The sequence below is a fragment of the Lacerta agilis genome, chromosome 8 (genome assembly GCF_009819535.1).
Source record: "Lacerta agilis isolate rLacAgi1 chromosome 8, rLacAgi1.pri, whole genome shotgun sequence".
Classification (NCBI taxonomy): Eukaryota; Metazoa; Chordata; class Lepidosauria; order Squamata; family Lacertidae; genus Lacerta; species Lacerta agilis.
This window is the reverse complement of record NC_046319.1, coordinates 16,712,919-16,740,149: the sequence shown is the minus strand read 5'-3', so window position 1 is coordinate 16,740,149 and position 27,231 is coordinate 16,712,919. Positions and strand designations below refer to the sequence as shown.

Genomic DNA, 27,231 nt, shown 5'->3' with positions numbered 1-27,231 from the left:
ACCGCAGAAGGCAAGGAGAGGGGAATACAGAAAAGCAAACAGGAACAGAACCCAGGCAGACATCTGGTGGAATGTCAAGGCAAGGAAAGAACAGCTGGATTTTGTAAATGCCCGAGAAAATTAATCCCATACCCAGGAGGGAGGTGGGTGGGGTGGGAGGTTGTTTTTGGAACTCTGGGGCCAGCAAAAACTCGCTCTGTTAACATCAAAAGGGGCTTGGGAGCTCCTTGCAGGGTGAAGTGTTGTTCAGAGAGCCCGCTTGTTATGTAGAAGTTGAAGCTGAGCAGCGAAGTGCTGGGGAGAAGAGAGGAGGGGGGAATGGAGAAAGAAGGCAAGAAGTGAAAAACCTGTAGGTGGGGGCAGGACTGCTGCATGCCCATGTTCGCTGGGCTGTAAACTGATGAGATCATGTTTTCAAGCAAGGAAGGAGAGCAGGGAAGAGCAAACTGAAAGAGGTTGTCTTTTGGGCAGGGAAGAAGGGAGAAAGAAAGAAAGAAAGAAAGAAAGAAAGGGAGAGCAAGCAGGAGACATGGAGCACGCAACTAAATTCCTCCTGGGCCTGCTGCTGTTGCTGCTGCAAGGTAAGTTTCAAAGCAAGTTCTTTTTGAAAGATAATAGTTTTGCTCAGGTGGCCTGCTAGGAAGAATTCTGTATAGGCCAGGGTTGTTGTTGTTGTTGTTTTTGCCGAAAAGCCAGCACTTTCTGCTTGTATTAGGAATATTTTGGAGGAAGCACAGCAGGCAGAAATCGCACAGGCCAAACCTCACTGCTGCATCTGCATCCTTGGGGATGCTGCACCGGTTTAATTTCTGTACACACTATGGAGCTGCTACGGACAGAAGAATCAATCCTGTATCACTGAGGTGAAAACTGTGTAGGATTTCACTTACAAAAACTGTTGCTTTTGTCTTGGCTTAGCTGCTATGCCATTAAACACAGCCCGAAAGTGGTGTAGATAGAGAGCTGCCTGCAAAGGTGTCTCTTTTTTTCTGCCGTGGGCTCAGGGGAAAAGCATCTCTGTCTTTCTCTTTCTTTCTTTGCCCCCTCTGCCTCAACTCCCCATCTGTAAAAACAAACCATCTATAAAGTATGCCGTATGTTAGAGAGGTTTGCCAATTATTACATATTGTTTAAAATCAGACAAAGCATGGCAAGTCAAAAGAGGAGGGGGGTCAAAAGGCAGGCTGTTACAAATGTTAGATAATTTGCATTTGTAGATTAATCAACTAATAGTTCAGTTGATTAACTGTGGGAGCAGCACTAATTATCGCTGGTAAAACATTTAGGGCATTGTTGTTGATGGTGTTTCCCTCTATCAGGGAGTTTCTTAGCTCACATTTAATCCTTATAATAACTGGGCAACTTTTTATACTCTATATAGTGGGCACACAGATCAGGGGTGGAACAGAAGCTAATGACTGGTGCAGAGCAGACTCTCATAATACTACAAATGGTGAGGCTTGAGTGAGCTAGGGAAGAGTTTGCTAAATAAAGTTCAGGAAAGAAAAGATTTGTCAGTGTAGAAGGATGCAAAGTTTTGACTTAAACCGAGTTCCTACGTGTGCCAGTGAAGTATTCTGTATAACCTAAAAGCTTGCTTACATAGTTACAGTCTGCTCAAAACTGATCTGCTAAAAGATTTTTTGGCATCTGTCTTTTCTATTCCTTTATTCTTCTGGGAGATGGAAATAGTTACTGGCCCAAGATCCCTTAATGGGACGGATAGTTGACTCGGGATTTGAAATCCAGGGACTCTTCAGTCTTGCATAACACTCTTTTATACCAAAATCTCTTTAGCCTTTCCCTCTGTTTCTGCTGCAAAGGGTGGTGGTGCTGCTGTTTTCTTTTCTTTTTTTTAATGAGGTTTTGCAAATGCATCCAAAGCAAAGAGACCTTGCCTAGGGAGAACCTAGTGGAAAATTACTAGGGATGAGGGAGAAATTTGATTCAGTTTGCATTTAATGATGAATTTGCTTAATTAGCACTTTCCAAAACAATACACACAAACAAAACACAGCCATTCTTCAAAACTCATCCTCCTCAGGATTTTGCAGTGCAGTTCTCCAGCCAATTTCTGTGTACAGAAACGCATATACTAGGGTTAAGTGTACATTAAGAGGCATATCAGTAAAAGCCACATACAGAAATGCATTATATTAGAGGAACTTGCTTTGCAAAAATGTCTGTATCAGGGAAAAATGCATTCAGAAACATGTGTGCGTTGCACAGGAAATGCTGATAGATTATCATCATCATCATCCATTTATTAATTGCCTTCAAAACCACCATCTTAAAGTGATTTACGTATAATTAAAAACATTCTAAAAGAAAAACAACAAATACATTGAAAATCAAGACTTAAAACCCAAACAAGTGGACACTTGTAGCAATGACCCATTTATCCAGCTGGTAAAGCCTGTCGGAACAAAAACATCTTCAGTTGTTTCCGGAAAGCGCAGATAGTACATTTTCATGAGGATTATTCCTTTTTTTAAATTGCAAACTGATGTGGAAATTGTAGAGAACTGAAGGCTGAGAAAATGAGAAACAGAGAAAGCAAAAGTCGCTTATTTACCAATCCCTATGTGGAACAGTTGCTGGCATATTCTGTCCCCCTCTCCCTGCTCCAGGCGTCTGCCAATTTTTTGCAACTCGTGAAGCTAATATGAAGTTACTAGAACTGTTACATTTGGCAAAAGTTGATTGTTTTGTTTTCAGTCCCGCCTTTTGATCCAGAACAACCTCCAGGACAGCTTATATTGAAAATAAATCAGATTTTTCTAGGAAGACCCCCAAAAGCAGAGTGTTTAAGGCAACCACTCTCCCTCCAGCAACTGGCAAGTAGAGAGCTGCTGATAGGCGCAGAGCTGAATGGAGTGGACCAGCATCCTCTGTATAGCTCAATGTGCAGTGGCCATGGGTCTGATCCAGTCTGGATTCTCTGCGTGACCCTGCCAGCAGAGAGAGAAGGCTCTCCTGGATGACCAGTTCACAGAGCACCCAACCCAATTTTCTAGCACAAAACTGATATGGAGGTTAGACCATCAGCTCCGGCAGATAACCTTTTTACTGAGCATCCCAATTTGCTGGCACAAAAGTAATGCAGAGGTTAGTCTATAAGCTCCTGAACGCAACCTGCTTATTGAGCATCCATCCTGATTTGCGTGCACAAAGCATGGAGGTTTGACTGTGTCCGGTCTTTGCTGAGCATTTGTTGTGATTTGTTTGCAGATCAGTTAAATGGCAATGAGCACTCCATTAATCGTTTGTGTCCCCCCCCCCGCCCCCACTTCTCAGTGCATTTCTCCATCACTTTCCCAACCCCCAAAAGTCTTCCTTTTAAAGTGGGTAGGTTGTGCTTGGGCAAAATAGCACTTCAATCCACTTTAACTGCTAAAATCTGAATTTCCGATGTGCACCTGAATTCTCCATGCAAAATGCTGACAGTCTGGCAATCACCAGAATATGCAGATGTTTCAAGAAAGAGGCAGGCGGGGAAGGAGGCGGCCCCCCTGTACGTTCCAGATGCTGTTGCACCTGGGCTCATTCATGCCAGCCCGAGGGCTTCCTTAGGCACTTGTCTGCCTTAGGCAAAGGAGGGAAGGAGCCTCACCCTCCCAGACCCAGCAAGCTCTTGTCAACTCTGATAGCATCTTTCCTGGGCTTCAGGCTCTCCTAGCTTTGCTACCCAAGTTCCAGGTAAGACCTGTCAGAAGACTGAAACTAGGTCATCTTGCATGCAGGGTGCGCTGAACCTGGGATGGCCATGTGCCCCCCCCCCCTGTACAGAGGAGAGTCCTCTAAAGGAAGAGCTGTCAGAGGGCACTCCTCAATTTGAAGACCTCTTTTTGAAGTCCACAAAATGCACGAGTCTGTTTCCTTACTCTTTGCACTGTCTCAGCCTTTCCTGCATGGAACATGTCCCTTTCAACATGCCCACATTTCACTGGGTGCCAGGAATGAACACACACATCTGTTCTGGAGTGGTGCCAATGGCTTCTCTCTTGTGAGCAAGTGTGACAGTAACTGATGGAGGTGCCTTTTCTCCATTGATAGGAGAGGGCACATCTGTACTGTTTTGTGTCCCTGTCTCTTTCCCCCACTCTTTTAGATGTGATTGCCATTTTGGGTTAGGCCATGCCTCCAGGGTAGCCATTTTGTTACTGGTGCCCACGTCACTTTCTGAAATTTTCATTAATGTGTTTAGTGGCTCCCCAAAGGTTGGTGGCCCCTGCTCTACACCTTTCCATTCTTTAGCCACCACTTTTGTTTCTGGACAGGGCAGCTTAAAACATACACAAAGGACTAGGCAAATGTTATTTACAGGTGGTAAGAAAAAAGCACTCTGCCCAAACTCAGAGGTCCCCTTGCTCCCAGTTCTTTTGTTTTCCTGGTACAGAACACAGGTGCTGAGACTGATCCTTGGTGATATTTGCAAAGCCTTTTTTTGTAGTACAACCACAGTCTTTGAATACATTTCAGAACTTTTAACAACCGGGCAATTGATCACCTGCCCTGGGTTCTGCCTGGATAGAAGCCCAAATGGACATCAAAATGCCATACCACATATTGGTGAATGGTTTTCTTTCAGGATGGAATGAGTAGGTGTGTCTTCAAGCTGTCAGATATAGCTTGCTCAGAGGCTCAGCGAGGGCAGCAGGATGGGCAGAAGTGGGAACTGTTGCAGCTTCTCCCTTTCCCTGTGCTTGTAGCCTAACAGAGTAAAGCAGAATCAGTTGCTGAAAAATGCGGGCAGCTAGTTACAGCATTGCAAGCATGTCACAGCCCTGCAGGAGATCTCGGACTTGGGTGGTCTTTTATCATACTAGTAGGTAAGCCTGGCACAATAAAACAGCCCAGAAGCAGGGTTAAATGCTATTCATAGCTCAAGGATTGTGCTGTCCCAATGAAAATGCACATCTGGTGAGTTTCCTGCTTTTTGGAAGGATGGCCAATTTTTTTATTTTTTGTAGTGATTTGTAAGATATTGGCTCTATGGGATCTGCGAGGGAGTTGGCATTTGTTGCATTAACCTGAAAAATAGAAACAGCATGTGTTTTTTCACACACATGCGGTGTGGAAGGGCCTTGCCGCTTCCTGTATTTAAAAAGGCAGGCACTATGTCATGTCTTTGAAGCAGCGATGATGAGACTCAGGTCACATCCATACCATCCATTTGAAGTCGTCTTATACCCAGAGATGGCCCAGCCGTTAGGCAGGGTGAGGTCACTGCCTCAGGCGGCAGAAACCCCCCAGGGGCACATCTGCATGTGCCCCTCCTCCTCCTCCAGTGGTAAAGCGGCACCACCATTGGCGCTAATTTCAGCAGCAGCAGTGGCAGGGCGTGCAGCAGTGGCAGGAGCAGGTAGGTGGTAGCGGCAGGGTGGCACTTCCTGTTTCATCTCAAGCAACAAAACGGGCCACGCCGCCCCTGCTTATGTCACAAGTGTGGGGAACCTTCGGCCCACCAGAGATTGCTGAACTATGACTCCCATCATGCCATCAGCCATGCTTGCTGAGGCTGATGGGAGCTGTAGTTCAGCAGCATCTGGCTGGCCAGCAACTTCCCTGTTATACCACGTTAACAGTCACGGCTTCCCCTTCCCCCAAAAGAATCCTGGAAACTATAGTTCGCAAAAGGTGATGACCACACAGAGCTACAGTTCGCAGCACATTCAACACCCCTTTCCAGGAGAAGGGGAAAGTGAAAAAGTATGCTGAGATCTACAGACGAGGGGTGGTGTACAAATTTAATGAAATTAATTAATTGAAAATGAAAAAATGAAGAGGGGAGCAAAGTTTCTCACACAAAAATGGGAAGAAAGTTATTTTCTCTCTTTTTAATGAAAGCTGGGAATCTGAGGGTTCCTTGGAGGGAAGGAAACAGCTGCCTCTCCCCATTGATGCCCGTGCTGTTTTCTCAGCTATCCACTCAACACCTGAAACAAATAGCACATAAGAGTTTGCCTTTGCTTGTAAATCTGGCAATGCCGAATTGCATAGTGTGCACTGTATTAACATTAGTTTTTCGCGCAGGATAAAACGTACGGGAAAACTGACCTCTTTCTTCCAGGCATTTGATGGACTAGAAGGATGTTTGTCGGTTATGATGATTTTGTTGCAGTTTAAGCTTCTTTGTGCTATAGTTTTTTTTAAAAAAAGAAAAAGAATGGTTGCATGTTTTTTATTATAACAGATTGTTTTTATTTACGCTCTTAAAATGTTTTTGTAAGTCCCTTTTGTGTTTGTGGCAAGTGACTAGTAAGTTCGGTTAATAAATAACACAACACCAGTGCCCATTCTGCAAGCAGTGTGAGCGACTGTGATTCAAGAAGATCCGTGCGTGCAAACTGGGAATGTGACAGGGATAAATCATGTGTGTAAAAGGCATGAGATGAGCTGCAAATATTCAAGGTAACAAATTAGGCAATTCCAAAGTTGAGCTTGTGGAAGGGATGAGGCCAAAGAGTAAGGGATGAGGCCATATTTCCACCCACCAAAAGCTACCCCCTGGTATCCCCTCTGGCTGCTTTTACCCAGTGGTGGCTGGCACCCACTGGGAGTGGTGGGGTGGAATGTAGGGCACCCCCATAGTTGGCAGAGCCAGAGCCAATGAGGGGCAGAGCCAACTGCTACCAGCTATGCCCCTTCTTCCTCCCTGTTCAGTTCTGCAAGGGCAGCTAAGGAAGAGGAAGTTGGCAGGCAGGGCCAACTGTTTATGAGAAAGAAAGCAGGCAGGTCAAGGCTATTGGGGCACTGCCCCATCTGTCCAGATGGGGCAGCCTCCACTGCTTTCAGCCCCTCAGGTGTGTGGGGGGGATATGGGTAACAGCATCCCAGCATTTCCAATGTGGCGCCCATGGGCAACACAAAGCCCTCAAAATACCCACATTGGCACCTTCGAACATCCCTTGATGCCCGCCATTATATAATTAAGAATTAGTTTGGGGCGCTCTTTTGCTGTGGGAGGGACTTGTCTGTTTCTTGGGGGAGAGCATTGCCTGCATTTTTGTCTTGTGTTTTATTTGTCTCATGGCATGTATGTGTGTGTGTGTGTGTGTGTGTGTGTTTGCTCATGGTTTTTTTGGGGTGGAGAGTACGGAGGTCCAAGCATCACCAGAAAAACTGTGTTGTAGCAAGTTCCTTAAAGAAGGAAGTTCTTGAAAACCCTCCATGTGTGATTATTCCCATCTGCATTCCATCCTCATTGCTCTCTCCTCATTGCTTCTTGGCACCAGTTCCAGCGAAAACCAAGGCTGCAATCTGACCTCCTCCACGGAGCAGTAATTTGGGGTGGGAACATATCTGCTGCCAGCACCGTTAAAAAAAAACAAAACAAATGAGAAAAAAAAACAAACCAAAAAACACCCGGACTTTCCAAGGGCAGAGAGGGGAGTAAGAGCTCTTTGCTTATACAGTTGGCTTTTCCTTTTCCAAAATGTCTGCTGTGGGAGGAGATTCACCCGTGAGAAAAACACAGGGAATGAAACGTGGAAGTCCAGGCCTTAGCACAGTAACTCCCAAAACAATGTGCAAAGAGAGGGAGCTGCTAATGTGCCACAAGAAAGAAATGAAATAGGAATGCAGGAATGTAGAAAGCTGCCTTATGCAGAGTGAGACCACTGGTCCATCTAGCTCCGTATTTTCTACACTGGCTGGCAGCTATTCTCCAGGGTTTCAGACAGACCTGCCTTGTGCCCTGGAAAGGAGCGTAACATGCTGCCTTCTACCAAGTCAGACCAATGGTCCACTTGGCTCAGTATTGTCTACACTGACTGGAAGCAGCTCTCCAGGTTTTTCAGGCAGTGAGCCTCTCCCAGCCCTACCTGGAGATGCCTGGGATTGAAACTGGGACCCTCTGCATGCAAAGCAGATGCTCTACCGCTGAGCTATGGGCCTGCCTCTGATAATATTACTTGAACAGCAAATAGACCTGCAAAAAAAAACCTGTTGCAACGAGGTACCAGCCAGTCTCTTTATCGATCATGGGTGCGGAACGTGTGGCCCTCCTGATGTTGTTGGACTTCCAACCCTCATCAGCTGCAAACAGCATGGCCAACGCCCAAGGGCAAAGGGAGCTGCAGCCCAACAATGTCTGGAAGGCTACAGTTTCTACAACTTGCCTTTCCATTAAAAAAAAAAAACATGCACGGACTCTTAACATAATCCATAATAACAGATAATGTCATTCACAAGGAATGAATGGCAGTAAGTTAAAAACATGTTAGGTACCAATTAGTACACAAAATGGCAGGGCGAAACAGAAACCAAGATGGCTGGCTCTGTAGGGTTGGCCTCTTGACAGAAGGTTATCAGCAAGCGGGTTGGTGATTCCCATGTCCTGTTGGAGGCCTGGTAGTTTTGGGGATGACATGTCTGACAGCTACAGAGTCGGTGCATCTGCTTGGTGGGGAATCTGTGTCTCTGAATCCAGCAGGTCAGCCCTACTGGGGAAAGGACAAACATCCTTTTGAGGCCACATCCTGGATTGACAAGTCAAATCCCTGAGAGGAAACACAACTAATCAGTGCAGATCCACCTATTGTGTCACTAATATTTTCTTTTTCCTTCTCCTTTCAGAGTCTTTTGTCCATCCCTATGCAGGTAAATACAAATATTTCATAGGAACTTCAGCTGCTTTGTATGAATTATATTAATGGTGTAATAATGCACTTGCGTTTTTAAACTTGTAAGTCACTTTGCAACCTTTTGGTAACAAGCAACTAACAACTCTAAATAATAGTAATAGTAATAATTACTGCAATCAAACCATGCTGAATGTCACAAAAACCTTATTAATTTGTGGGCCTGGTGGTTATGGGGTTGGCGTAGATCGGTGGTGGTGGGGAATCTGTCTCTGTGACCTTAAAAATCCTTATAAATTGTTAATAGTGGTTATTTATTTTTTACATATATAACCTGCATTTTCCTATAAGGAGCCAAAGGTGGCAAATGCAGTTCTCTCTCTTTCCCCATTTTATCCTTACAGCATCAACAACATCCTTGTGAGGGAGGTTAGGCTAAGAGAGTGTGCCTAGTTCAAGGCCACTCAGCTTCATGGCCAAGTGGGGATTTGTACCCTGGTCTCATGGGTCCTGATCCAGCACTCCTAACCACTACAGCACACTGGCTTTCAGAGCTGGACTGACACTCCATGTACACTTACCTGGGAGAAAGCCCCATTGAACCAAATGGGACTTCTCAGAAATAAGGCATGTATGGGATTGAGCTGCTATGAGAGTTTACAGCTGAGATATGATATGATCTGCATTAGGCTAGGGCTGCCAGTGCTTAGGCTGTTAGCCATTATGGCTATTGTTGTAGCTCCACTGTTGGAGGCAAGAAGTTTCTGTGTACCACTGATAGCCAGGAATCAAATATGGGGAGAGCAGGTCCTGCTTTTGGGCTTCCCACTGGGGCATCTGATTGGCCACTGTGAGAACAGGATGCTGGACTAGATGGGCCTTTGGCCTGATCCAGTGGGGCTCTTCTTAGGTTGGCATCCATGTGGTTGTGGGTTCAAGTTCTGGTGGGCAGAGAAAGACAGGCTTTCGATTGTGAGTGCATCTCTCCACATGGCTTCTTCTTCCCCCCTCTCTCTCCAATATGACAGTCCCAGTGGATGCTTCCAATCTCGAGAGCGTGGTAGTGTCTGTGCAGAACATCACTGCCAAGGCGGGCACTCGAACAGTCCTCTCCTGCAAGAGCTACAGGATGGTGTGGACCCAGGACCGCCTGAACGACCGCCAGCGTGTGGTCCACTGGGATCTGTACAGGAACCAGTATGGAGACTACAACGCTGAGCGACTGTGCGACATGTATTCGGCTGGGGATCAGCGAGTCTACAGCGGCTACAACCAAGGGCGGATTTTCATGCCGGAAAATGCATTTGTGGATGGCAACTTCTCACTGGTAGTCAAAGGTACCAGGAACCAAGAAGGTTACACACACACACACACACACACACACACACACACACACACACACATACTTCGCCTGGGTATGAAATGAGCAGACAGGAAGAACCATAGCTCAGTAGCAGAGCATCTGCTTTGCATGCAGAAGGTACCGGGTTCCATTTTTGGCACCTCTCAGTAGCGCTGCCAGCCAGTGCCAGCAATGCTGACCTAATTTGATGGACCTAAAGGTCTGACTCAATTATGAGGCAGCTTCCTATGTTCCAAATCAACCCTTCTTTTTATTTTACAGCACCTCCCCCCCCAAAAAAACCCAGAAGTTAACAAAGAGAATAAATATTTTAAAAATAAACAAAAGCAGCATTTTTAAAAACCCAAGAGAAGTAAACATTGGATCAGCAGAAATCATAAAGCAGGACCTTTTGTGATTTCAAATGTATTAATTTTATTTTTGTTCTCGTTTGCCAGTTTTGGCCAAAGCATGGGTGTGAATATAATGCATTAATGAGTAGCCCATCATGTAAAGATCTGATTAGTTAGTACTGGCAACAGCGCCTAAAGCAGCCTAGTAGGAGCTGAGCATGCTGTGTGGCCACAGAATGCTGCATTTCTGTTTTGGGGGAGCGCATAGCTGTGTACAGTGGAGGCTGGTCCAGTCCCAGTCTACCCTGCCAACCCCACCTTCCTTCCTCACATCCCATCAAGGGGTGGTTCTGCTTGTCATTGGCTCTGGCTCCACCTACTGCTGGTCTCCTGTCTGCAGCCCCACCAATCCCCATGAGCACCAGCCATCAGTGTGTGTGTTTTGTATGAGTGTAAAGGGAAACCAGGGGGGAATGGAATGGAGTATCCCAGAACTAGAGTCTTTAGCATCGTGAGCGAGCTTGAAGTTTGGCTTGCTAAATACCAGCTCTCTCCACACGAGGGCCCCTTTGACCCTATGATTGTGCTCCAGGTGCAGTGGAAATTATCACCTTGTGGTGAATTTTCTGCTAGAAAGTAACATGATGAAGATTGGGGAAATAGCTCCTTCCCCCACTTTTCATCTACCACTGATCCTTAAACAGGAGGTGCTGATTGTTGGTTTATTTCATTTAGTTTCTTAAGGCTGTAGGGAACTGTAGCGCAGTGCCCGAGGGGTAAGCTACAGTTCCCGGGATGCTTTGGGGGGAAGGCATGTGACCAGCTTTGGGAGGTGGTGGGCACACATTAGCTGGATATATTTAACTAGAGGTTGGGCAGGTATGTGTCAAGAATGCTGCAGCTGCAATACTTCTGCACTGAGCAGAGGGTTGATCTAGATGACCGCCAGGGTCCCTTCCTTCTCTAAAATTTGATGGGCTGTGCCCAACTAAGTTTGGCTCATAGTGGACTTGTGCAAATTAAGGAACTGAAGTTAGTCTTGCCCATTAACTTGGATGGGTCAACTCTGAGCAAAACTAGCATTGGCTGCATCCCCATGGTTTTGTGACCTGGATGCCAAAGTCCTCTCTCTCCCTCTCTCCTTACTGCATTTCAATCAAGACATCTCCAGGAGCGACCAAGGCATCTACTCTTGTAACCTCCACCACCATTACTGTCACCTGTACGAAATTGTGAAGATACAACTGGATGTAACCGAAGAAGGTAAATGTTGTTGTTGTTGTTGTTGTTGTAACCTCCACCACCATTACTGTCACCTGTACGAAATTGTGAAGATACAACTGGATGTAACCGAAGAAGGTAAATGTTGTTGTTGTTGTTGTTGTTGTTGTTGTTGTTGTTGTTGTTGTTGTTGTAAAAGATCTGCGGCAAGATGAAAGTGGGAGGGTGTGTGTGTTTGTGCCTAGTGTTTTTGCTCCCCATCATGTTCCTCTTTTGTAAACTCGCACAAGTCCTGTTTGAGGCAGCCACATGTACAGAGCAAATGGATGGCCAGGGAGCTGTAATTAAGATGTTTGTGGGCATCGGAGCATTTCCTGTCACAAGGCTGCATCAAAAGGCTTAGAGGAGCATCAGCTGTACTGTGCCGAAAATGAGACCTAGGATAATTCCAGGCTTCTCCCTCTCTGTGCGGACTAGCAAACCCTTTGCAACCAGGAGGATCGCTTTCCCCTATCTAGCGTCTTCCAGTTTTTGTCAGACTATGACTCCCAGCAGTTGCAGCCAGAAAGTTCATCAAGGACGATGCATGGAGTCCAAAACATTTGGAGTCGGGTGGTAGCACCAGGTTGGGGAAGGCTGATTTAGGGGGTAGGGAGATTTTGGACTTTTCAAAAGACTGTATGGGCTTGTGCCCAGTATAGTTCTTAGTAAGACTCACTTCAGAAAGGATATGGTAGCGTTAGAAAAGGTTCAGAAAAGGGTACTCAGAATGAGGCTAGGCTGACAGATGGCTCAGATGAGTGGGGGATTTGAACTCTGCTCTTCCCGGTCCAAGTTTGACACCTTCTCCTCACTACACGCCACCCTTTGTCATGATTTGTTGTGATTCACTGTGCTGGGAAAAGCTTGATTCAGTTTGTACCGTCATGCCATTCATCTGTGCAATAGCTCAGAATATGGCTCCTCTCCTGGTTTTGTGGAGGAGATGATAAGGAGCAACAGATGTGTTCTTAATTCGCAATATGGCTTTGGTCGCTCACATCTAAAGCTGTTTTGGAAAGTACCTTGAGTCATGCATAGCATCTTGCACCAGCCGGTTTAAGTCTTGCTTTCTGAGCATCTGTGGGGGCAATTCCATACAGCAAAGTCAACCACAGGCTGGAACCTTGGCCAGGGATGTGGAACAGGAGACCCCAAGTGCTATTGGACTCCAGCTGCCATCAGCTCCAACCAGCATGGGCGATGGTCAGGTATGATGGGAGTTGTAGGCTAGCAACATCTGGAGGATCACAAATTCCCCATCCTTGGGTGGAAGGTTCTTGGGAGCTGGGATCACTCTCCAGAAAGAAGACTCCTTCCTGTGTCTCGGTATGAGTGGCTGCTCTGGCTTTTATTAAGATGGATTAAAACAGGGATGGGGAACCTGTAGCCATCCAGATATGGTTAAGCTCCCAATTCGCATCTGTCCCAGCCAGCATGGTTAATTCGTCAGGGATGATGAAAGGCCATCATAATCTAGAGCAGGGTTTTTCAAACTTGAGCCTCCAGCTGTTTTTGAACTACAACTCCCATCATCCCTAGCTAGCAGGACAAGTGGTCAGGGATGATGGGAATCGTAGTCCAAAAAAGATAGCTGGAAACCCAAGTTTGGGAAACCATGATTTAGAGGGTCAGCGGTTCCCCATGCCTGGTCTAGCCAACACAAAGTCAAGTCTAAATACAACAAAGCACTCCAGAACCAAGCATAGAAGACCAAAAGCTAAGTCACTGAGTAGAGGTCAGGGATGGTAACTGAGCTTCTCCATGGCCTCATAGTTCTAGGAGATATGGGTCTTTGTTGGAGGACACACCTATTTGCATGCCTGTCTTTTTTCATAGCATGTTGGTGAGAAGAGTTGGAGCTATATGCAGGCGTGGCCAAACTTGGCCCTCCAGCTGTTTTGGGGCTACAAATCCCATCATCCTTGACCACCGGTCCTGTTAGCTAGGTATGGTGGGAGTTGTAGTCCAAAAACAGCTGGAGGGCCAAGTTTGGCCATGCCTGAGCTATAGGCTTGGCATAGCAAAGGTTGCTTTCAACTTCCCAGTGCTTGGAAAACAGCACATGTAAAATGGTATCTCCTGAATATTAGGGTTTACATGTATTTTTTGCACGGTTCTTTCAACAGTCGAAGAAGCACAGAAGTTTTGGGATGGGGAGAAAGTTGTGATCGTGGCCCTGAAGGGAAGCGCCGTCTTACTCCCCTGTATTAACCGGAACCAAATCTGGACCGAGCGGCACGACGAAGAGGACCAGCAGGTGGTCCACTGGGACTGGCAGCCACCAGGGGTGCCTCACGACAAGGCCGATCGCCTCATTGACCTGTACGCCTCTGGAGAGGGGCGCTCTTATGGCCCCTTGTTTATCCGGCAAAAGATGAATATCACTGACAAGGCTTTCGCCCAGGGAGACTTCTCCTTGAGGATATCCGGTTTGGAAGTGGCTGATGAAGGTACCTATTCCTGCCACCTCCACCATCATTACTGCGGCCTTCATGAACGCAGGATCTTTCAGGTCTCTGTTGTGGAGCCGGAACCGGAGAAGAAGGTGGTGGTGGTGAACTTCACTCGTCACAATGCACCGGCTGCAGGTAGGTAATTCTAACACACACACAGAGTCAAAATTGGTCTTCCATCAAAGGAGGCACTTTTTGCTGCAACAAAGGAGGCAATTTTGCTGCAGGGAAATATTTGCCCCCTTGTGAAAGATAAGGAACTTTGTTGTGAAAGGAAAATAGCTGCTGCTTTATCTATCTATAGAAGAGGTTGATGCCAACTATGTTTTACTCAAAGCAGACCCATTGGAATGAATGGACTGAAGTTGGTTATATGTATTAATTTCAGTGGGTCTACTCTAAGTATGGTTAGCACTGGATACAACCCAAGGAACTTGGTTGTGAGAAATTGGCTGCCCCTTGAACAAATTATTGTCTCCTTGTGAAAGATAAGAGTCTTTGCTCTGAAGAAAATGGCTGCTTCTTCAGCAACCAAAAAAAAGCCCCTTTAAGAAAGGCAAGGATCTTTCTTGCAAGAAAATGGATGTCACCCTTACAATGATTTCTCCACCACATGAATGTAAGATACTTATTTTCGGGGTGGGGAGAAATGCCCACCTCATCATAACAGTTGGCCCACTCATAAGAACAAGGTATCTATAATCTTTTTTGTGACAAAAGGGGTCCCACTCAACAAAATATTTTCTCACGTGAATGAGAGTGAGCTTTGTTCTAGAAGAAGAAGAAGAAGAAGAAGAAGAAGAAGAAGAAGAAGAAGAAGAAGAAGAAGATCGCCTAGTCACAAATATATTTAATGAAATATTTGTTGTATGGTGATGCCTATTTCCTGAGAAGATGTAACCTGACCCTCAGAATGATCTGAGGTGACATCTCCTCACGTAGGCCTCAGTTCGGAAGGGAGGTGGTTCAAGCTTACTTTCCTTACCCCCCCCCCCCCCGTCCTGATAAGGATAGGGATTCCTTCTCAGGTGGCTTTTTCCACCACCTGTGTTGGTTCCTGCTCTGGTTTTAGGAGTCCTGGTGCGGTGGGGTGTCTCAGGTCAGTGAGCTCTTGTTCACCATCATCAAGCTTGGAGCCAGGAACATGATCCATCTCCTCAGCCCACAGTGACCCTGTGGACTTCAGGGTCATGACACCATCGTGGAAATTCCTGTTGTGAAGAATTCAAGGGTGAATCAAGGGTGCACCCTCACTTACATACCAGAATCCTTTACAAACAGGTCAATGTGGAAAATGGTTGCCTAAAGCTCAAAAGAGCCACATCCTTCTCAGTTTCGCTCCATTCCATGTTTTCCAACTCTGGAATAAGTAGGTACCCTTCAATCTTGTTCGCTTTTTAAATATATCCCAATCAAAACAGTGAGAAATAAATGTGGAGTTTTAAAATCATTTTTTTAAAAAAAAATCCTGCAGGGTACAGCTCTATGCTTATTAACATTTTAAAATATTTATCATGCTTTTAATATTTATTGGCTGTTTAATATCGAAGCCTGAAGATGACATGATAATTTTTTAATGGGCTGGTGATGGTAGTTTATGGAGCCCCGCAGTGTGTGTTGGGTTCACGAGTGGTGGAATGGGGGGAGAAATCAGAAGCCATATGGGAGCAGCTGGCCTTATGGGAATAAGTCAGAAGGCACAATTCAAATTTGCACATGCAAACGTGAAAAAAAAAAAAACCAATCATAGAGCAACTGAATGAGAAGAAAACGTTCCCATCCACCCCCCCAAACAACGAGTGGAATTTATTTTGATTACAACCAGAAAATTGTCCCAAATCCTGAGGGAAATATATTTCTAAGCAGTGCATAACAAAAACTAGTGGTTTTTTTTTGGGGGGGGTGTTTCCTGCCCCCTTCCACAGCTCAAACTCCTGGGTGGAGTTTTCCCTTCTTTTCTTTTTCTGAACAGGGAGAACTTGCTGAACCAATGGGGACAGTATTTATTTTACTTCTGTCTTTTCGCTTCAGAAAGGCAGCTGGAAGTTCTCACCAGCTTGTAAAGATTACAAAAAGATCTCTGCTGGATCAGACCTTTGCACTCAGCTCTCCTTACATACACACACACCCCCCAAACATCCCACCAATCCTAGCAATAAACAGTTAGGAACAATGCCCATCCTCCCATTACATCCAGTCCAGCATCCTCTTCTGACAGAGGCCTCCTGGAAGCCAACAAGCAGGACCTGAGGCCAAGAGAACTCTCCCCTTTTGTGATTCCCGCCAACTAGAACCTAGAGGTTTACTGCCTCTGACAGTGAGGGAAAGTACATTATAACAATGGTTTCTAGCCATGGGTAGCCTTCTCCTTCATGAGTTTGTCTTATCCCCTTTATAAGGCACTACCTTTCACAGGATCAAATTCTGGTGGTTTAACTATTGCATTGTGTGAAGAAGTACTAAAAAAACCCCCAGAGAAGGCTGCTAGCTTTGATGGCTATCCTCAGCTTCCATTGCCAAAGGCAGGAATGCTTCTGCTGGAAACCACAGGAGGGGAGAGTGCTCTGGCGTTTGGGGTCCTGCTTGCTGGTTTCCCACAGGTGGCCACTGTGAGAGAAGGATGCTGGACTAGGTGGGCCATTGGCCTGATCCAGCAGGTCCTTCTTACGTTCTTACTTTCTTCTGTCTGCCGTGAATCTTCCCTCTTCACTGCATGTTTGGTTTTCCGCAATACTGGGGAAAAGCGGCAGCAGCGGAGGAAGCTGCTCAGGTGCCTGGGGTGGCGCGCCCAGGGGCGGGACGAGTTGCCCATAGGGGTGAGGCACGTCGCGGGGCCTCCGGAGTCTGCCTGCCTCCTTCCACTCAGCTGCCCTACACCTGGGGGGGGGGGAGGAAGCGGGTGGACCGTTTGGGCAGCGCGGAGCCTGTGCTCGCCCATGCCACCATGTCTCTCCCAGGAGAGACGCGTGGCTCGGTTGTGCTGCAGGCCCCACGGTGGGTGCCACCTAGGATTTTGTCACCCACTGTCTGCACCCACCGCAGCCCCCTTCTCTGCCCCTGAAAAGCAGCGCAGTGGGAAATGGATTTGTGTTCACTCAGCAGCGAGAGTTGCTGCAACCGCCTCTCGAACCCCGCTGTGTGACCGTGTAAACTCCTACAGGGACAGAGCCTTAAAACACACATGCGCACGTAAGGGAAGATAAAGAAAAATCATAGCCACGAAGCTTTTCCTTGGATCCTCTTAATCCTGGGCACAGCTCCAAATCTGGAACAGTTCTCTAGACAGGAAATGTTATTCTGCTTACAATATCAACATGGCCTAGTTCTATTTTGGCTGATCCTCGCCGTCAAATCTGAAGTTAACTCTATGGCTTTCAGTGGAAGGTCTTCTCTCCCTCCCCCCCCCCAGCACTTTTTCTTTTTAAAACCACAACAGCAATAAGCCATCTGTTCCCTGTTTTTATGGATTGCTCATATTTTGTGAAAAGGGAAGGTTAGCGTGGCGTTATCACCATCAATTAGAACATCTTCAACATATGTTGCAGCGTCTTTATTGGGCTTGAAGGCTGCCTTGTAGCTTAAGTTTTAGTTGGAAAAGAGTTGAAACTTTCCCTAATTTTGAGTTAGCCCTGCTTGATCAGATTGAACGCCTGTCTAGAGGAGGAGGCTTGCCATGGCTACTTGCTACAATGGCTCTGTAAATGGTATATAAATTTAATAATAATAATAATAATAATAATAATAATAATAATAATAATAATAATAGTAAATGCTTCAGCTGTCAGAGGCAATATGCCTCTGAATACCAGTTGCTGGGAATCACAATCGGGGAAAGTGCAGGCTCTCCATAGACATCTGGTTGGCCACTGTGAGAACTGCTAGTCCCACTTGCCTGCATTTTTACTCATAACCAGTCTAGGGTGTGGCACTCCCCCCCCTTAGTCTCAGATGGGGACAAAACTCGAATGAGTTGGCTATATCTCCACCTACTGTCGGTCTCCTTGCCTTCCGCCTAGAGAAGAAGACGGAGAATTCCGTCGGAAACAGAAATGGGAGGGTTAATCGCCACAATCTGCAGGTTTGCCCCAAGGTCAGGAATGGAAACAACGCAAGTGAAAACGAGCTGCGTTTGCTATTGTTGTTTTCTTCTTCGCATATGTAACACAAACCGTTTTGTCGCTTCCTGCGTTTCCCTCCCATTGAGGTTAATTAAGTATTTAATTTAATGGGGTTGTATCCAATGCTTGTGTTCTTGAAGCTACTAACATGAGTTTGGCCAAACTGCGAGAGGCAGTGAAGGATAGGCGTGCCTGGCGTACTCTGGTCCATGGGGTCACGAAGAGTCGGACACGACTGAACGACTGAACAACAACAATCCAATGCTAGTCCTACTCATAGTAGAGCCATTGAAATCAATGGACATATCTAACTTTCGTTAATTTCAGTGGGCCGACTCCCAGTAAAAATTCGTTGGACGCAACCCAGTACTTATTGCATTCGTTTCGGCCATAGTGGATGGCCAAATGAGCAACATAGGTTTTAGTGGAACGAGAACTGAAGCAGAAGGGAGGAAAGGCAGGGTGGGAGTCTGGGACCTCAGCCTCCTTGCATGTCTACAGTCACTCCATCAGTCCCAATGGGCACTAGCCAACACTGATAGGGACTGCAGCACAGACTTGTGTATGGTGTGGGCGGTGAGACATTCCATAAAGCAAAAGGAGCTCCTGCCCTAACCTCCTATCCCACAAGGTAAATTAAACAAAACAAACCCAGACTGCTGCTATCAGCCGCTCATCTGAATTTGTCTAACCCCTTTGAATGGCTCCAAATCTCTCTTTTAAACATGATCTGCCTGGTTAATCTGTCCAGAGAGATACATTCCGCACTGGCGACTTTCTCTAAAGTTTCTCTTCTCCAGCTCAACATACGCCCTGCAAAGGAATGGATTTCTGGCTTACTCCCTGCATTGCTGTTCTTTTTTCAGTGTGCGCACGCATGTGTGGCTTTATTTTGTTTTATCTAAACTCGCTCTCTTGGCCTGCGTCAGCATTCCTTCCCCTTGGTAAGGTTCCTCTGAACGATCTGTTGATTGAGCCTTGCAGGAAGCTTACACAGAAGTTAGATAGGCTGTGCCTGGTTTTTCTTTAGGATTCATTCTGAATTGTTGGTGGATTGGTTATACAGCAGTGAGCACTCATCCCAATTTGCTTGCGGGTTGTTGGTCGTAGAATTAGAATTGCAGAATCATAGAGCTGGAAGGGACCCTGTGGATCATCTAGTCCAACCCCCTGCAATGCATGCATATGTAGCTGCCCCTTATGGGGATCGAACCTGCAACCTTGGTGTTATCAGCACCACACTCTGACCAAGTGAGCTATCCAGCTTACCGATATGGAAATGTGCAGAACTGGAGTTAAAATTTAGGGAAATGAGAAACTGGTTAAAAATACCCAACAACAAGTGATTTGATAAACTTCTGGCTGAGAGAGTTGCTGCCATTTGGAGGAAGGGTCAGCAGACTTTTTCAGCAGGGGGCTGGTCCACTGTCCCTCCGACCTAGTGGGCTGCCTGACTATATTTTGAAAAAAAAAATGAAGGAATTCCTATGCCCAACAAATAACCCAGATATGCATTTTAAATAAAAGGACACATTCTACTCTATAAAAACACAAGGCAGGCCCCACAAATAACCCAGAGATGCATTTTAAATAAAAGGACACATTCTACTCATGTAAAAACATGCTGATTCCCGGACCGTCCGCGGGTCGGATTTAGAAGGCGATTGGGCCGGATCTGGGCTCTGGGCCTTAGTTTGCCTACCCATGGATTAGAGTATCCCAGATGGACAAATGGTGTAACTTGGTATGATGTGCTCTATGTTATTTTGTTTCATAGATGTTAGTAGTGGCAGCCATTAAGAGTTGAGCCTACAGTCTAATGGAAAACATTTATTTTCCCTCTCCCTTTCTTCTGTGAGGCTCATTGACTAAAGCTGATTTTTCAGAAGAGTTGAGACAGGCAAAAGGAAATACTTCTCAGTGACAGGGCACGTGATTAATGCATGGAATCTACTGCCGTAGGGGGATTAGACAAAGGGATGGAGGAGGATGTCTATCAATGGCTATTGGCCATGACAGCTAAGTGGCGCCTCCATTTAGCAGTATATCCCTGAATATGCAGCCCAGGAAAGGGCTGTAGCTCAGGACTGTAGAGCACCTACCTTGCAGGCAGAAGGACCCAGGTTCAATCTCCAGCATCTCCAGGTAAGGTGCTGAAATATTCCTGACTGAGACCCTGGGATACTGCTGCATGTCAGTGTAGACAGCATTAAGCTTCTTTCTTTCTTTCTCCAAACCTTTATTAGGCATTACAGATATAGACCATCCTAAAACATCCATATACAATTTTTTAAAAATATATACAAAGATGCAGCCATATAAGATATATAGTAACATAAATTTTCATTGGAGTGTCTTCCTGCTAAACTGTGCCATTCATCACTCTAAGAGGTACTATTGACAGAAGCTCAGCCACTCTTGCAATTACGTCTGGGTTAATATCAGACAGGTAGAATCTGATATTTTTATTGTGTCATGACAGCACTAAGCTAGATGGACCCAGTGATCAGACTTGGGATAAGACAGCATCCTATGATCATGTGCTGAAGGGCAACCATCGGAATGGCCTGTTGCCAACATGCCCTGCCTATGCGCTTCCCAGAGGCTGAGGCTATGACTTTCTACATGCAAAGCATGTACTCTATACCACTGAGCTACAGTCTGGCTTGTTATGAGCTGTTACCTAGTTTGTTAGTTTCTTCCCCTCTGCAAGAAGAACCATTGACCCACTTCTTCTTCTCTGTTTCCCTCTCTGCCACCCAGATCCAAACGCCGGCCGTGGCCACAACGTGATCAATGTCATCATTCCTGAGAGCCGTGCTCATTTCTTCCACCAGTTAGGGTACATCCTGGCAACGCTGCTGCTCTTTATTCTGCTCCTGATCCTTGTGGTACTCGTCACACGCAAGCGCCGGAGAAGAGGTGAGTTTCTGGGCATCTGGAGCCCTCCTGATGTCCTACTTACTTTGTGTTCATGATGATTTTGTGCTCGTGATAGTGTTGGGGAAGTTATATGCAATCCCGCTTTCAGTACTGTTGCAGGAGTGCCTGCTCTCTCCCAGGGTTCAGTTTCTTTGGAATGAAGGCCATTGGAGACTGGAGTGTCTTTATGGTTTTATTTACACATATATTCAACCTGAGCCTAGGACGGAGGGGCTCACAACATTAACACACCCATAGATCTTTCTTCCCCATTCGATTCCCAGGGCGATCCCCAAGCCAAAGATTTGGGTCCAGCTCAGAGTGAGACAATCCTCTGTCTCTCCAGCTTCCTACATTAGCTGAAGTCACACACGCACAGCCCCGCTTGGCCTATTGCTCTCCATCCTAGGAAGGTCCACCCATTTGTGGGTTTTGAGCTGAGGTTTGAAGGAGTTCTGAGTAGAGGAGTGCATTTATTTTGTAATTAATGAAATCCATTCCTTGCATCCATTTTAGCACAGATTGCAATTTAATTTATGGGGTTTCCCAAAAGAAAGTACCCTGTCTGATTCAGGCACATATGCACACCCCATAGTATCTTGTCAGTTCAGAATGGATGGCTGCTAAAGTGGGAACTAAAGTGGGAACTGGTTCGATCAACAAGCATCATGAAAATGAGATGTGAATTGGTTTGTGACTGCTTATTTATGCCTGCAAAAAATAAAAATAAAAAATGGTTCCCTGATGTCAAAAACCCTTGAGTGACTTTTCTTTCTCTTTTCTAGGTTTTGAGTGCAACGTGAGAAAATTTGATGAGTGAGTAGAAACTGGTTCCTTGCACCAAAGGGACTTGTTGTCCATCAATAAGTAGAACATTGAAATTATGAATACCTGAGGATTTCATTTGTTTAAAAAAAATCCAGTATGAACTGATATGCCGTTCCTAGACTAATGTCTCACTTGGGTTGCAGTTATCCATCAGATGTTGCACTTCTCCAATTTATCATCTAAATAGCATCTATTTCTTTACTTATGGGGATCAGGCAAACATCCTGACAAAGTGTTGCATTTTAAAGCAGCCTCAGTTTATATTAGCTAGTAGCCATCAATGTTCATTTAAGCAAACATTTTTTCTAGCCTCTGTGCTCATTGAAATAGCATTCTGAGTGACTAAAAGTTCAAAAGTGTCAAGCAGAGCCTGTTGGCATCTGTTGCATGGATGTGATGATGTATGATCTAGAGCAGGGGTAGGCAACCTAAGGCCCGGGGGCCGGATGCTGCCCAATCGCCTTCTCAATCTGGCCTGCGGATGATCCGGGAATCAGCGTGTTTTTACATGAGTAGAATGTGTCCTTTTATTTAAAATGTATCTCTGGGTTATTTGTGGGGCATAGGAATTTGTTCATCCCCCCCAAAAAAAATATAGCCCAGCCCACCATATGGTCTGAGGGATGGTGGACCGGCCCACTGCTGAAAAAGGTTGCTGACCCCTGACCTAGAGCGAGAAATGCATCTGACTTAATCGGAGCATTAACAGAAAAATCAGAACCCTCCTCTTTTGCTTTGCCAGGAAAGAAGTGAATCTCAGCGAGTTCCCAGTCCACACACCAGATGTATCCAACTACAAAAGTGAAGACATTAAGCTGGGTAAGTGTTGGAGGTTGTTTTGGAGTGGTAGGCATGCCCTTTACACATTCTAGAACTGAACTCGGAAAACTAGTATTGCTTTGGAGCCAGCATGCCTAAAAAATGGGGGAGAAGAGGCAACATGGCTTGAACTGGTGTTTAATTAGCTGTTGCATTACACAAAGTTTCTTAAAAAAAATACAGAAAGAACATTACAGTGGTACCTTGGTTCTCGAACGGCTTGGCTCCTGAAAACACCGCAAACCTGGAAGTAACCCGGTTTGCAAATGTTTTTCGGAAGCCGAACATCCAATCTGGCTTCCGCTTGAGTGCAGGAAGCTCCTGCAGCCAATCAGAAGCCGTGCCTTGGTTTTCGAACAGTTTTGGTGGTTGAATGGATTAAGTTAGAGAACCAAGGTACCACCGTAAAACAAATTATGCAAATTATGAAGCTGGGTTAACAATACCCAGCTATGACTTCTCTTATTCATTATTTGTTTATTTTAAAAATGTATGTAAGGTTCGCGTGATGGTGCTTACGAGTGACGGAGCAGGAACCCAAACAGTCTTTTGGCAGTTTTATCGCGCAAAACTATTTACTGTGCAGAGCTACGAAAAGCATGTCTGTCTCAGTCGCTGGCAGAATCCGGGAGTGGCCCCTTCCAGCTCCTTCCCCAACATAAGAGCTTCAGCACCCCAAATCTCCTCCTACCCTCCTTGCGTTTCACCCCTCTGCGCAATTGGGGTGCCGGAACTGGCATGTTTGCCTCTTGACCAGCCAGAGGAGGTGAGGTGCTGGGGCTTTCAGCAGCATTCCCGAGCCCTCTCCTCTCCCGGCTGGCCCCTTCCCCTTCCTCCCCACTGGAGGTGTGGCTGCTCTTTGCGCTGGAAGAGGTGCTGCTGCTCAAAAGGCGTAGGGGCTCAGGAGGCAGTTCCCTGACAATGTATATCCTGCTTTTCACCATGCACTGTAGGTCTCAAAGCGGTTAACAGCAATAAAAAATAAACATACAAAATTGAAAACATAAACCTCAGAAATTTAAAGAAAGAACAACAGAACATTCGTGATGCAAAGTCCTCCTGAAGTAAAATGGTTTTAACTGGACGTGTGAAACTCAGCAAAGATTCTGGCTGACTTCTGGTGGGAGGGAGTGCCACACAGCCCACTGCACTGAAAGCATAACTTTTTGTTGACACGAGTTGTGCTTCTGGTTCATGAGGAAGTACCAGTAGTGCTCCCCCTGGATGATCTGCTTGGGACATACAGGGGAAGATGAGCCTAAGTTACTCAGGACTTTATACAACTGTACCAGAATCTTAGGGACCCAGGTGGCGCTGTGGGTTAAACCACAGAGTCTAGGGCTTGCCGATCAGAAGGTCGGCGGTTCGAATCCCTGCGATGGGGTGAGCTCCTGTTGTTCGGTCCCAGCTCCTGCCCACCTAGCAGTTTGAAAGCACATCAAAGTGCAAGTAGATAAATAGGGACCGCTCCGGCGGGAAGGTAAACGGCGTTTCCGTGCGCTGCTCTGGTTCGCCAGAAAGCGGCTTTGTCATGCTGGCCACATGACCCGGAAGCTGTCTGCGGACAAACGCCGGCTCCCTTGGCCTATAGAGCGAGATGAGCGCCGCAACCCCAGAGTCGGACACGACTGGACCTGATGGTCAGGGGTCCCTTTACCTTTACCTTACCAGAATCTTAAACCTGTACTAGTAGCAGATGGGAAGCCTCTGCAGGTCTTTCAAGACCGGTGACATGTGTTAGCAATAGGCTTTTCTTGTCACAAGTCTAGCTGCAGCATTCTGCACTAGCTGAAGCTTCCAGACTAGCCCCAAGGACTAGCCCCATATATATTATGTTTCTTTCTTTGAAAAGTTCACAAATGGTCTGGCCTCTTTAAAAAAGGTAAAGGACCCCTGACAGTTAAGTTCAGTCGTAGACAACTGGGGTTGCGGCGTTCATCTCGCTTTACAGGCCGAGGAAACCAGCGTTTGTCCGCAGACTGTTTTTCCAAGTCATGTGGCCAGCATGACTAAGCCGCTTCTGGCGAAACCAGAGCAGCACACGGAAACGCCGTTTACCTTCCCGCCAGAGTGGTACCTATTTATGTCTTTGCACTTTTTGACATGCTTTCAAACTGCTAGGTTGACAGGAGCTGGCACCGAGCAACGGGAGCTCACCCTGTCACAGGGATTTGAACCACCGACCTTCTGATCGGCAAGCCCAAGAGGCTCAGTGGTTTAGACCACAGGCCACCCATGTCTTTAGGCCTCCCCCAACCAATCTGCACACTGTCTTTGGAACTTTGATGGTTGTTCTGGGGCTTTCACCTCCACCAGCTTCTATTCAGTGCTGCTCATTGAACTGAGATCTTTTCCTGCTACAGATTACAAGAACAATATCCTGAAGGAGAAGGCAGAACATAACAGGGTCCTCCCACCTAAGAACATTGACTTAGATAAAGGTAAGAGAAGGAGGTGAAGTTGGGGCAATTTGTGTTTCCCTTCCCGAAGTTCCCCATTGCATGATGGGAGAGGGTGTGTCACCCTCTGGTGTTAGCAAAGCCAGCCACAGATGGAGAAAAGGAGTTTCCATAGCTTTAACCATCTCATCAGCCCACCACAGCTTGCTTACAAGGGGGTTATTATGAGCTCTGTGATTGATTTTTGGTTGCTGGTGATGAGTCACTGTTTCCCTTCGGGAGAAATGCCGGCACGCTCGCTTCTGATGTGCTAGCAGAATCTTCTTGACACTTTCTTCCACATTCGAGAATTCTCCCTGGCGTTTACCGTGCACTCACTGAGTTTTCAGCACTGGGTTTTTAATCCGCATTCACACGACATTATCCAAAATGCATGTGCTTCCTGCCCTTTGCTATAAACTGCTATTTTTTAATGCACTGTTTCTCAAGCCAGCTGGTGCTCTTGTCTCACTGTGGAATGGTGAGATAAATAGAGCCGTTGAAACAATTGCTCCTGAGTGTCCTTATGGTTGCAGTGAGGCATGCAGGTTGCCTTCGCATTCCAGTGACCTGCATGCTATGAAATAGGAGGGTCGGTGGCTAGAGCGCAGGTGGTTTAAGTCACAATCTGAACCTGGGTGAGGCTGTGCCATCGTGCCTACCGCATGGTGGTAGCGGCATTGAAGAAAGCTTACTGTATATTCTGACGTATAAGACTACTTTTTAATCCGGGAAAATCTTCTCAAAAGTTGGGGGTTGTCTTATACGCCGGGTGGAGAATCTGCGGTCGAGTATATCTCAAACTCTATATTTTAACTGGAAAAATTGGGGGTCGTCTTATATGCCGGAAAATACGGTACTTCTCTGCTACCTTTGTGTCTGGTAGCCCTCTGGCAGAGCTTTTCTGGGTGGTGAATGGGCTTTTGTTTTCTGGCCAAGAGAGCATTGCTCTGACATCCTCAGAGGCCTGCAGAAACAACATTGCAAGGCACTTTAGGGATGAAATCACTCAGATTTGGTCAGAGTTGGATGCAACAGTTAGAGGTGTCCAGAGCATGGTCTGCTCCATCTATACTGGGTCAGTTTAGTTTCTTGCAACCTGAGGATGCAGACAAACTGCTTGGAGAAGTATGGCTGACCACCTGCCTCCTTGACCCATAGTCATGTTGGCAGCGTAGAACTAGACAGTGAGTGTCAGGAGTAAGCAGTACTCCATCAACAAGTCATGATATTTCCAGGCCAACCCAATGCTTTTTAATTGCCATGGTTGCTTCAATTTGGTTTTGGAGTCATTCTGCCTGCTGTTCCATTGAGAATGATTTATCACTCACACATAATATTTGTTATTTCTCCTTTTAAATTATTGGAAGCTCTATGGTCCTTTGGATGCTATTTTTTTCGGGAGGGGGCATTTCTTCAAATTTGGAAACATGCAACTGTGGCTCAGTGGAATCCTGGCATGAAATCCCCCTGACCCTCCATCTCCTCTTTTTGATTTCAGATTTCAGGAAAGAATACTGTAAATGAAAACAAGGATGCCAAGCTACTGGCTGGACCAGAAGCACCAATTGGAATTGAAATGTAACAAGAGAAGCCTCGTTTTTCCTTATTGCAACATCCTTCTAGTTACCAAAGAGCTCTCTGTAGACTTCCTTCCTGTCTTGGTGGTAACAAGCACATAGATGATAACTTACAGTGCTATTCTATACGGGTTGACTTGGAAGCAAATCCTATCGGATTGTATTCAGTGTTAGTCATACTCAGAGTTAGGGATGTCAGAGGTTTCTGATGACAACAGAAACAGGAGCAGAAATTGTCAGTGTTCGCTTAGTTGTCCCTTGTCCAGAACAGAAATCTTTAAAAAAAATTTATATATATAATTAATTTTACAACATACAAAAGTTAAAAAAGAGATAAAAGCTTGAAAAGCAAACCATTTATCATATATATATCTTATTTTGACTCCCCTCCCCCTCTTTCTGCAGTTCCTTGTTTATATAATACTTTACTGGAATGATATATACAGTATAATATTTACTGGAATGCCCAGAACAGAAATCAGTCCAAATGATACATAATTGATAAGCTTCCCCCACAAAAAATACATTGT

The 27,231-nt window shown here is 45.9% G+C and overlaps 1 protein-coding gene across 2 annotated transcripts; it reads left to right on the top strand.

The window, feature by feature from the left end:
• Positions 1-166: 166 nt before the first annotated feature.
• Positions 167-26,988, top strand: MXRA8 (matrix remodeling associated 8). 2 transcript variants are annotated; one of them, XM_033156328.1, is made up of 11 exons: positions 167-581; positions 8,581-8,604; positions 9,614-9,922; positions 11,442-11,518; positions 11,615-11,639; positions 13,670-14,131; positions 20,878-21,036; positions 21,822-21,852; positions 22,607-22,683; positions 25,047-25,124; positions 26,623-26,988. In XM_033156328.1, the coding sequence occupies exons 1-11, from the start codon at positions 401-403 to the stop codon at positions 26,646-26,648; spliced, it is 1,449 nt and encodes a 482-aa protein (XP_033012219.1). In that variant the 5' UTR covers positions 167-400; the 3' UTR covers positions 26,649-26,988. The 2 variants fall into 2 exon arrangements, with proteins under 2 accessions (XP_033012219.1, XP_033012218.1); XM_033156327.1 differs by lacking the exon at positions 11,615-11,639 and having other exon boundaries at positions 168-581; positions 11,442-11,543.
• Positions 26,989-27,231: the final 243 nt, after the last annotated feature.